General features: G+C 38.8%; 1 protein-coding gene across 1 annotated transcript; it reads right to left on the reverse strand.

Annotated features, from left to right (window-relative positions):
- Nucleotides 1–4: 4 nt before the first annotated feature.
- On the reverse strand, nt 5–7,259 carry LOC115772424 (lysophosphatidylserine lipase ABHD12). The gene is made up of 13 exons (XM_030718671.1): nt 7,118–7,259; nt 6,803–7,018; nt 4,532–4,634; nt 4,189–4,308; nt 3,970–4,000; nt 3,825–3,870; nt 2,105–2,234; nt 1,958–1,995; nt 1,434–1,513; nt 831–913; nt 606–684; nt 379–512; nt 5–191 (listed from the first exon to the last, which is right to left on the reverse strand). The coding sequence occupies exons 2-13, from the start codon at nt 6,903–6,905 to the stop codon at nt 164–166; spliced, it is 975 nt and encodes a 324-aa protein (XP_030574531.1). The 5' UTR covers nt 6,906–7,018; nt 7,118–7,259; the 3' UTR covers nt 5–163.
- Nucleotides 7,260–11,948: the final 4,689 nt, after the last annotated feature.

Here is an 11,948-nt window from a genome sequence, read left to right on the forward strand (position 1 = left end):
TACAGTATTGTGTTTTTATTTACATTTTTGAAGACAAAAAAGGTTTTGTACTGGGAATTAGCCAGTATGTTGAGACTTTTTTTTTTTTCTTTCCCTTCACAAAATGTACGAAGCATTAACGACCAACGTAAGAAATTGTGAGCCCACGGGAGGGAACGCCACTCTAATGTCTCAGGTTTTGTAGAAATTTCCTGCAACCAAAACAGAAACAGCTTTCATTTGTTTGTGTTTTTTGACCTGGAATTAGAAGAGGACGACAACAACAACAACAACAACAACAAAAACAGAAACCTAGTGGAATCTAGAAATGAGCATAATATGGGGTCTTTAAATTACAAACAGAAACCTGTTTTATCATTAACCCATTTTAACTATTACCTAATTGCAGCTGACAAATTGGGATCTAAGTAGATGTTGCTGTGGGAGAATCCAAGATTTGCATTATAGGAGATCATGTCAATGTGCGCATCTGTGCTGAGTTTTCTCTGAGTCTGGAGTGATATCTGGTACAGCTGGAGACAGGAAATGCACAGTATTTCAGCAAGAAAGCAGCAAAGTCCACTAGAGGAAATTGTCTAAATGGAGAGGAAGAGTACCAGCTGTACCTCCAGGCCCATGTGATAAGGAACAACATTATCATCCTCTGAATGCAGAATAAGAAGTGGGCTGGTCAGTGTCTTCAAGCTGCAAAGATAAAATGGAAGTCCAGATTATGCCGTGCAGAATACTTTTTTGGCATTTCATTTTTTTGAGTTAGTAAAAAATATCAAATTAACACAAACCTAAACAAGCCAGTTTTTTTTTTTGTTGTTTTTTTTAACCACACTTACTTTTTATCATTAGCAAATACTATGTTGATTCTTTCCAGTACGTTCCACAGCAAGCTCTCAAATCCTGGAAGGAACCTGTACATCTGGAAGAAAAGATGGAAAAAGTTTGTGCACAAATATGTTGCAATATCCTGTGTAGCAAAACAGGATACAAAATTACTGGCAGAACAGAGAAGGCTCAATGAGAATCATCAGTCTACTTCATGAATGTGTCCCAGCTGAAATAAATATTAGCAATTTACAGAGTTTGACATTATGTAATGGTAGCCTCATAAGTAGAGGTTAAACAGGGAATGAATTGGGCTTGAGAAGTAAAATATGAGCTGTGGTGCCTCTGTAGTCTCCTCTTTTACACCTCACAGCTCATTCACTTATTCTAAAGTACCTCATTAAAAATGCCCAGTGATTTTTTTTTTAATCATTTTGTTTACATTTTCCCACAAACATCTGCCAGAGCTCCAGTAAAGTGATTAATGTCTCAGTAATTTCACGACATTCTTTTCAAATGAGACAAAAGCGAACAGATCTGTGTTTTTGTGGATTTGTAAATACCCCCCAAGGGCTGCAGCTGCAGACAGACCAAAGTGCAATGACTGGCCACACCTTAGTGAACGGATGGTTGGCTACGACTTCTCCAATTCTCGTGTATGGAGCTTCAAGGATCAAAGCATCAACAGGAGACCCTGATTAAAGACATTAAAGTACAATTAACAAAATGCAAAATAAAATTAATGGTTCGGGTTTAAAAACTACATTTATAGACTTGAGCTGTACTGTTTTCTGAACGTTGCAGAGAGTTGCATTTAGCAACCAGGCAGTCTGACTCTACAATAATCTAAAAGGTATACCACTGCTGGGCTTCATTTGTGCAGATACAAGTGTAGTAGATGGGTTAGAACATCAGTGTCTGATGACTTGTTTGTGACTAACATCTTCAGAGCCCAGGGTTGATTTTTTTTGTGTGTGTGTGTGTTTTTATGGTGAGTTCTTGCTGACTAAATAGCTGCACTTTTAAAGAAAACTTTTTAACAAAGCAGTTCATGTGGAGTTGAACAAAGAGAACAATGAAGAAGCCAGTCAGTTACAGCCTGTACATGCATACACAGACATAAGGTGAAACACACTACCTTGCTCCTGTATTTTCACTGCTGCATTGGTTGCCACTCTACAAAAAAGATTAGGTTTAAAACTCATCTCTTACCATAGCTTTCATTTGGCTTTGTGTCATGAGCAATGGACATGACTGCTTAGAGTGACTATTGAAACAAACTGACCCAGAGCCAAGCGAGTGTCCCCACAGACAGACCAGACTCCCCCTGCTGTGTTTCTTTACCCAGTGGTACAGGTAGAGGGCATCATTGGTCAATCCGGCTTCACTGGGCTCCCCAGTAGAATCTCCAAAGCCTTGTTAAAAAGATATTTTTAAAATCTTAAAATCATTATTGTGATCAGACCACACTGCACTGTACATTGACTGACAGGACACTGTATACCATCTGAGAACTGAATCTGGTGTTTGCACTATTATTAATAATAATTGCACTTTTTTTTTTTTTTTACTTTGTTTCTTATTTCTGATCTTATTATAACCTAGAAAAAAGAAAATTAAAACAGTAAGTACACTCTTAATGCTTCCATGGAAATAAGGAGGGCAAGTAGCAGCCAGGTGCTGCTAATCAAGTGCACTTGATTAAACTGATCATCAGCAAGTGTGACCACCTCTATAAAAGTTAAAGATTTGGAAATTTTTATGTCTGGAGCTTTAACACAATGTTAAAGAGGAGAGACATCAGCAAAGATCTTAAGGATCTCCCATTTCCAAACTATCTGAAGTCCATCATTCCACAGAGAGAAAGATTATTCACAATCAAATATTCAAGACAGCTGCCAATCTTTCCAGTAGTGACATCCCAGCTATCTTAGTTCCCCAAGAGAAAACCTCCTCTCTGAAAAGAACATGGCAGCACAGCTTAGGTTTGCAAAGTTGCATCTGAATAAACCACAAGACTTCTGGAACAACATCCTCTGGACAGATGAGACCAAAGTGAAGATGTCTGGCCATAATACACACAGCATATCAACACAAACACCTCACGCCAACTATCAAGCACGGTGGTGGAGGGCTGATGATTTGGGTTTGTTTTGCAGCCACAGGACCTGGGCACCTTGCAGCCACTGAGTTGACCTTAAACTCCTTTGTATACCAAAATATTCTAGAATCAAATGACCCAAAAACTGGGTCATGCAACAGGATAATGATCCCAAGCACAGCAGCAAATCTACAACAGAATGATTGAAAGAGAAAAGAATCAAGATGACCCAGTCAAAGTCCAGACCTTCAACCTGACTGAAATGCTGTGGTGGGACCTTAAGAGAGCAGTCCATAAACAAATATCTGCAAACCTCAATGAACTGAACCAACTTTGTAAATAAGAATAGGCCAAAATCACTACATAATGATGTGAGAGACTGATAACGTAATTCAGAAAATTATTATTTCAAGTTATTGCTGCTAAAAGTGGTTCTACAAGCCAAATCATGGGATGTACTTAATTTTTCCATGACTGAACATTGTATTGGCTATGCTTGAACAAATACAGTACGTATTCCTGTTGTTTTAAAAAATAAATTGTCAGACAAAGAAATGTATTATATGCTATCCCAGAGAGACTTAAAAACTAACAGCTATAAAGCTCTAATAACAGGAATCATAAGATACAAATCAGGCATTTGTTGGGGAAAGTACTGTCATCACCAATCACAGATACACTAAATATGAATCCCACTTGTTTACGGGGTAAAACAGATGCATAATTTTGCATTTTACACTTCATGAAAGTTAAATTTTTCAGTATTCCTCATGGGTGTAGTAAAAATTACATCATGTAAATATGACAAACAATTATTGTGTTTATTTTGAGCTGTTAAACTTAGCCCCAAATCAATAACCAGAAGATCAGGTTTGTAGAAGACTGTGTGCAGCAGAAGATTTACCTCTGTAGTCTAAAGATAAGACATGGTACCCTGCAGCACTTAAGATCTACAACAGAAAAAAAGGCCTGAATTTTATCTTAAAGTTCAAAGTCAAAAACATTTACCACAATTTAAAAACAAACATGTTTCAGATTATTAATCTTACCTTCACCAGCTGTACTCTGTGATTTATTGCCCTGCAGAAACAAAATAAGAGCAATGAATACAAATAATCAAGTGGTTTTCAGTCTCATTTATTCTGACCCACAAACCCCTGAGTGCTTTGTTTCTGCGAATAAAACCAGGGGCCTGAGCAGTCCTGTAATGCCCACTAGACTCCATTAGGATCAATTCAAGGGTCTCTATCCTGCTGCTCTTATCCCACCTGGTCCCTACGTTGCCATGGAGATAGATAATAACAGGAGTGCCGTCTCCCAGAGTCTCCTGGTACCACTCAGGGCTTCTCCTGGCGGATTTCTCCCATTGGCTGGCAGGGAGTGTATGCCTATGAGACACAAAGACAGAGGGGGACAAAAGGGAAAGAGTGAACAATACAAACAAATCCACTTAGATATAAAGATACACAGGCAGATTCTGAGTGGGTCTCATGCAGCTAAATGATTACACTGTTGTTATATTTACTCCGGAGCCACCTGTACCCAATATGCACATGGTATTTTCGAGAGATACTCTTAAATACATGCCACAGGATCCCGAAAATGACCTACCACACTCCGACTGAGATACCCTCCTCTGTGTTGAGGTAGAAGTTGCATGTGTGGTTCAGGACGTCTTCAGGTCTGCCAAGATCCACAAAGAATGGAAACCTCACTGCAGCAAACAAGAGCACACAAGGTCAGTATATTTTTGTAAGTCATATAATTTATTAGGTTATGTCCAATGATGTTGCAGTGCATTGTATGTCATGATACTTTATTAGATTGTAACATATCAAATTGTACCATAGTGGAATATATTTTAAAATAGCATGGACATCCCCAATTATAAAAAAGTTGGGACTCCATGTAAAATGTAAATGAAAACAGTATGTGATGATTTTTATATTTCAGCAAGCCATATTTTATTCACAATAGAAGACAGAAAACATTGCATGTTTGAATGTACCATTTTAAGAAGAAAACAAGGTCATTTTTAATTTGATGCCAGCAACACATCTCAAAAAAGTTGGGATGGGGCCATTTTTACCACTGTGTAGTATCCCCTCTTTATCCAACAACGCAAACATCTGGACACTAAGGAGACCAGCTGCTGGATATTGGGGAGAGGAATGTTGTCTCATTCCTGTCTCATTTATGATTCTAGTTGTGCAAAAGCCCTGGCTCTTCTTTGCCATATTTTTTGTTTCACGATATGTCACATGTTTTCAGTTGGTCAGGTCAGGTGAGCACCTGGATTTTTTTTTTTTACTATGAAGCCATGCTGTTATAATAGATGCCGTATGCGGTTTAGCATTGTCTTGTGGAAATATGCAAGGCCTTTTTTGAAAGAGACACCATCTGGATGGGAGAGTATGTTACCCTAAAACCTGTACATGAAGAAGAAGAAAACAATGGGCTTCTTCCAAAACCTCCTCAAAACGCTGTGCTGTTGCTGCATCCATTCCACAGAAAGTGATAGATTGGTAAATTCCCCCTCTTTCCTGCCTCCGTCTATCTCCCCTGCTCTCGTTCCTGTTCTCTCCTTCCTCTAACCCTTTTGTTTCTTCTTTCCTTTCCCCCAACCGATCATGGTAGATGGCTGCCCCTCTCTGAGCCTGGTTCTGCCAAAGGTTTCTTCCTGTTAAAAGGGAATTTTTCCTTCCCACTCTTACCTAGTGCGTGCTAATAGGAGATAATTTGATTGTTGGGGTGTTCTCTTTAATATTGTAAGGTCTTTACATTTACCTTACTACCTTCTCCCTCAATTTTTCCTTCAATCAACCCCCTTCTCTCCACCCTCACGCTATGAACTGAATTGAAAGCGTTATAATAACCAGAGATGTTCTTCTGCATAACTTGTTTGTAATGAGTTGTTGAGTTACTGTAGCCTTCCTATCAGCTTCTCCTCTGCCCTCTGGCATCAACAAGGCATTTTCACTCAGACAACTGCTGCTCACTGGGTATTTTCTCTTTTTTGGACAAATCTCTGTAAACCCTAGAGATGGCTGTTTGGGAAAATGCCAGCAGAGCTGCAGTTTGTGAAATACTCAGACAAGCCTGTCTGGCATCAGCAACCATGCCACATTCAAGGTCACTTGATTCAACTTTTTTCCCCCCATTCTGATGTTTGGTCTAAACTTCAGCAGATCATCTTGACCATGTCTGCATGCCTAAATGCATTGAGTTGCTGCTAAGTGATTGGCTGATCAGATATTTTTGTTAACAAGCAGTTGAACTGGTGTACCTGGTGAAAGTGACTCAAGATTTTAGGTTATTTTTAGGTTATTTAAATTTTTCTTAACTATTGAGTCACACTGTATTTCACTATCCTTCAGTCTTGTGTGGCTCAATTTAAAATGTTGATTGTTATATTATACATCTTATATCAGAATTTATTTGTTGGAGTTTCTCTAGCACAACACAACATTTTGCAAGGGAACATTTAAATGAATCACAGAAACCTGATTTACTAAGGTTTGTGGCACACATTTAATGGTAAGTTTAATACTTAAAAAAACGTGTTATTCTGGTTGTGGGAGAATTTTAAGAAGGTGCATTTTCTTTTTACCATAAATTTTTAAAATATTTTTTAAACGTACTTCAGTTTTATCATTGTAAAATGATTAATGATGTTCTTTTACAAAGATTTCACCCATTTCCCATGAGAACATTTGGCAGAAACAGTGTATATGACCTGTGTATGACCATTTGGTCTCATTATTATTATTATTATTATGTGATTCTAACAAACGTTTCAATGATACAACTATTGCTCTATGCCTACCTGACGTAACAACTGGACACCGAATAAACATTCAAGACTCGAGACACATTACTTACACAAGTGAGCAAATATGGCATGGCCCAGTATCCAAGGGAACAGGTAGAAAATAACAGGCACTGAAGCATAGACTGTTAGCAGAACTGAAATGCCTCTCTTCATTTCTGCCACAGGTGAAATTATTTCCAGTCTACAGAAACACAATCTGCCCTTCTGTCCACATCAGCTGTGCTTTTTCCGCTTTTCAGTGAACTGAATCCAGCAGGGCTCTTGTCCTGACAATAGGAGTATTGTGAAATACAGTAAAGAGGTCAACGTTCTTCTGAGACTAATCATTTCCTTCACTGCTATTGGTTAATAAGTCAAACACGTACAAATGGTGTCGAGCAAAGTGCAGTGACTTCAAAAACAGCAAAAACTCCATGCCTGGGATCAGTTACCTAATATCTTTCTTTAAATTAAATACATAAATAAATAAATAAAAAACGATGGCAGAAGGAATATTTAGTAACACAGACGTCCTCACTGCCACTGCACTCAACAAAACAGGAACAACCCCAGCTGATAGGTCCCTGCAAAGCATTGTGGGTATTGAAGTTCCTTGAAATTAACGCGCTAGACGTTTACATGACTACGTTTCCTTTCACTGTCAACACATTAACACTACTATATACCATTAAAATTATACTTCTGAACCACCTGTAAATTTTTAAGTGGATTTACTAACGAAGGCTGAAATATCAGCCAGGCTGGGAATGTAAATGTTGCACATTATGAGGGCTGAATGTAAAATAATTGCACATTTTTTTAGTTATTTCTACTATTAAAGCACATTAAAATGAAACGGAGAGGTCCTAAGATTACATCTTTACCCCATGGTTTAAGCCAGGCCCATATTTCAAATCTTGTTTTATGAGCTGAGGGCAAATTTTTAAACAAAGATAGAGTGTAAGAGAAAGTATAAACATGCAACAGTAGTATTTTAAGGTTAAAAAAGGTTCGTGTCCAATATCTCACATTGTTCTTAATAAAAATGAATAATCCAAATGTTAATAAAATAAAGGCAAACACAATATCATCAGCAAACATTTGGGCGAAGAACTGCCACTTCTCAGAGGATAATAACACAATAACATAGATGTACAAGCTTATATGGAGGTTTACTGCAGCAGCTGACAGCTTTGTAATTTGCATTTTTATGATTATAATAAATGCAATTGTTTGATTCCATTGTTGATTTAGGAAACACTGACATACTGACACACATATTCAGGAATGATCTTTATTCTTGTTTCTGAAATTGCTCTTTGGTATGAATGAAGACCTACTTGGGAGCCATTCTTTTAATGGTCATGGGCAAATTTCACCACTATCAGAACAAACTACTGGAACAAGCTGCAGTGTTCAAGCTTATAAGTGCTGTGCAAAAGTCTTGAACCAACCCTAATTTCTTTATATTCTACTAGGAAAATGGGAAATAGGTGCAGTGAGTTACTGAAACATGTCCAAACATAAATGGAAATACAGTATATGAGGCAAAAAGAGAGTCTGTACAAGCTTTCTTGTAATTTCTTTAAGTAGTCTTCAGGAAGAAGTCTCCAGACTTCTTAAAGGACATTCAAAGCTTTCTTTGGATGTTGGTTGCCTTTTATTCCAATTTTCTGTCAAGATGAACCCACACTGCTTCAATTATGTTGAGGGGCAGGCTCTGGGGAGGTCAGTCCATAACTGATAGTCATCCACTTTGTGTTCTTCTATCCAGGTATGCTTTTACTGCATTTATTTTAATTGCAATCATTTCTTGACATTCACCCCTCCTCTGACATCATTTCTGATGAGGCTTCAGTAAACAGTAGATGGAGCAACTGAAGGGACAGATGTATTTCTTATTTCTTAAGAACATGACTTTCAGATACTGTAGATACTGCTGTAGATCCCTTTTTAGCCCTGCCCCTTCTTTTGTCCTCCACTTTTGTAAAAGTACACACTTGCGCACCATGCTGAGAAATTCCAAGTTTTCCACTAATAAATCTTTGGGAATCACCTTGTTCCTGCAAATATACTATTTTATGCCTGTCAGACTGTGTTATCTTTGGTACATTTCAAAGATTTGACTAAAGAAATGGAAACAAATAATGTGTCTTTGTGACAGGCTGCTGGTAGCAAAGTGCCTAAAGATATAATTTAAATTTATTTCTTAGCTAAATTGTCTATAATGTGTAGACATTACTCTGGTTCATCCACTGAGTTAGGTACCTTTTTTTTTTTTTTTTTTTGCTTGAATGATTCATAGGTCATAGGTTAAGTGGCTTAACAAAAAAGCAAAAAAAAAAAAAAAAAAAAAAAGAATTAAAAGCAAAAAGCAAAAAAAAATCCCCTGAAAATGGTCAGCTAACTGAAAGCTGGATTGAAAGTTTGTGAAAAAGCAGCCAACCTTAGAAAGCCTAGAGAACTATTGCTCAAGACCACTTTTTAAAAAAATGACAAGAAAACCTGGCTTCTTGGAAGCAAAATATAAAGAAAAGAGGGGCGCATTCTGCTTTGAACTTTAACCAGTGGCTGCTGAGGAAAACTCCCCCCTCTGTGAATATTGCCTAAAACATAGCATTGCAACAGACATTATTAGCAACAAAACATGACTTTCTGTTGAAAAGATTGTAGTGACTTCTGGATCTTTTTTAGTTTGGTCCACTGGGGGCTTGCAGAGCAGACAGTCGGGCCGCTGCAGCTTCTCGGTCACCGCCCCTTCCTCTTACAACCGCTTTTCAAAATCCGCTACAAGCCGGAGGAGGATGATACAGCCGCAGACACAAAGCAGTAGCCAGACCTTGACAGCGACTCACTCTGTAATTTTTTTAGGAAACAAAATGCTTTTATCGGCAGATTAGCTGCTCGTCAAACTCACCGGAGCGGAGGATTTTACCTGGGAGGAGCGCGTCGCTGTAACAGGGGAAAATGCTGTAGTTTAAACTTTGTTTTAGAGCCGCTCTTTATCACCAAATTTCACTCGAGGAAGGACTCAGCTGTCGGCAAAGTTTGGAGACTTTGGTGAGTTTTTCTCTAGCCAACAACGTGTAAGCTCTTCCTCTTTTCCCAGCTCTTATAACTTAATATTCTTAGGATGAAGGAAGCAAACCGTTTCCTCCCATTCCCAAATGAATTAGCGCGGTTAGCCTAGCCCATCACTGTCCTTATGACTGGTGAAGCTAGCTGAAGTACTTTACAGGCAGTTCATACTCACAGGTGACTTTTCACCTTCACTCAGGTGAAGTCAGGGAGAAGTTAGTGGAGCCAAACGCACACAGGCAGCAGCTGACAGCGTTTCTAGTGGATACAGTTGCACTAAATGGAAATTTTTTCCGAGTTTGACTGATCACGGCGTTCACATTTCACTTGAGAAGCCTTAAAAGGTTGTTTTCTAAGAGTTTATCTTCGGGTAAAATTAAATAAATCTATATCACCAGATTTTTCATATCTTAAAGTAAGCACTGTAGTGGGAAAAAATGCACTGTTTTGCAGTGGAGATCACCAAGAATTAATCAGGTGGAGAGCTGAAAGTTGCTGAAAATGTGACTGATCCCGTTGATTTGGTAGTTTGTAGGTTTGTGGTTCTTTGCTGAACGGTTCTCACGAAGATCTACCAAAAAAAAAATGGGAGAAAATCACCAAAAAAAAAAATGCTTGTTATCTTTGCCCCCCCCCCCCCCCCCCCCCTCGGACAGAAGGTTTGTGTAGCGAGAGAATATCGAGTACTCAGAGAAAGCAGATTTAAATGCGGTGCCTTCATCTCGTTCAGTTGGCTAATCCTGAAGTTTTGAGAACTATTATCTTTACTGGCTAACATCTGTTAGTGATAGTTAACACCATTACCAGTGAATGCTGGGATGGTGCTGGGATTAACCTCCTCCTTCTCGCACGCACTGTTTTTTATACTTTGGCCCCAGCAGCTGTCGACCCACAGCCACCTTGAGCCTCTGTGACAGAGCTGGGATGAAGGGCTGCAGGGATAATTGGCTCAGAAGCTGTTTGCAGAAACCTAAATCAGTGCAGCAACGCCAGCAAGATGAAAATATTGAATATTGTTTAGTAAAATCTGTTCAGGAGGCATGCATGTAAAATTGCACTGATCTTAAGTAATTGTCCAGTGCTTGTTTTTGCTTTCTCATTGGCGCCCTGTTTCTCAAAGTTTACAAAACACTATAGCTTTCCGTAAGCTGCCATACTGCAGAGCCATTATTTTCCTGCATGTCATAAGCTGCTCAAATGTGCAGATGTAGAATAGTGATTTGGCTTTTGTGGCCAGCCTATTGTGTGCGGTGAATGGACACCCCGAGACGGGAGTGTGGGGGACACCTGGCCGAGCACTTGATGATTTCAGTGAGAGCAGCTGGAAGAGCAAAGGGTCAGGCAGCATATCTATTGTATAGATGAACCCTGAAAGCAGAGTTTCAACTCATTAGACATACTGGTATGTTTTTAATTTTGAACTTGTCTTATGCGCGTCTGCACTCACTGTGTTTGGACAAACTGAAGTAAAATGATTAAAAATAGAAGCTACACTGGAAAAAAGTGTATATCAGTACACAAAGGCATGCAAGGAGGATTAAAAAATGGTATTTTTGAAAATCATGAAGGTAGTAGACAATAGTTCAAGAAATGTGTTTATAAATTAAATGATGCACTAAACAGACACAAAACTTATTGACTTGTATGTAAGAAAACTAGAACCATATGTGTTCTTACTCTGCTCAGCCCACATGAAGCTTCACCTTTGTTAAGCTTCATGTGGCTGACCTCGGCTGTTGCGTCTGAGTTACGTCATTGCTTAAGTTAGTGAGACTCCATCATTTTGTTTTGGACCGATGTCGACTTCTCCTCTTACTTCAATACCACAATAAAATATTAGCCTTGTAGATAATTTTCCAAGGTTGACTGTCTGCATTTCTATCATTGCTTCTGAGGAACGTGGCTTACAGCTGAGCTGAAGTTCACACTTGTGTTTTGGGGCCTCACGCTCTGTCCAGTTGTGTTTATTGTTTTTCAATTACAGAAATGATGCAGCCCAAATGATAGAACAAAAACTCGGGCCATGTGTCTGTGACTGAAGCTACCAGCCTGTAAATGTTGGCACACTGCTCTTGTCTAACTTTCTCAATTAGTCCCTGGCTGCTCATGCCACTTGGCCCAGTTCCACTTTGTTTGTCC

Source organism: Archocentrus centrarchus, chromosome 22 (assembly GCF_007364275.1).
Source record: "Archocentrus centrarchus isolate MPI-CPG fArcCen1 chromosome 22, fArcCen1, whole genome shotgun sequence".
NCBI classification, from domain to species: Eukaryota; Metazoa; Chordata; class Actinopteri; order Cichliformes; family Cichlidae; genus Archocentrus; species Archocentrus centrarchus.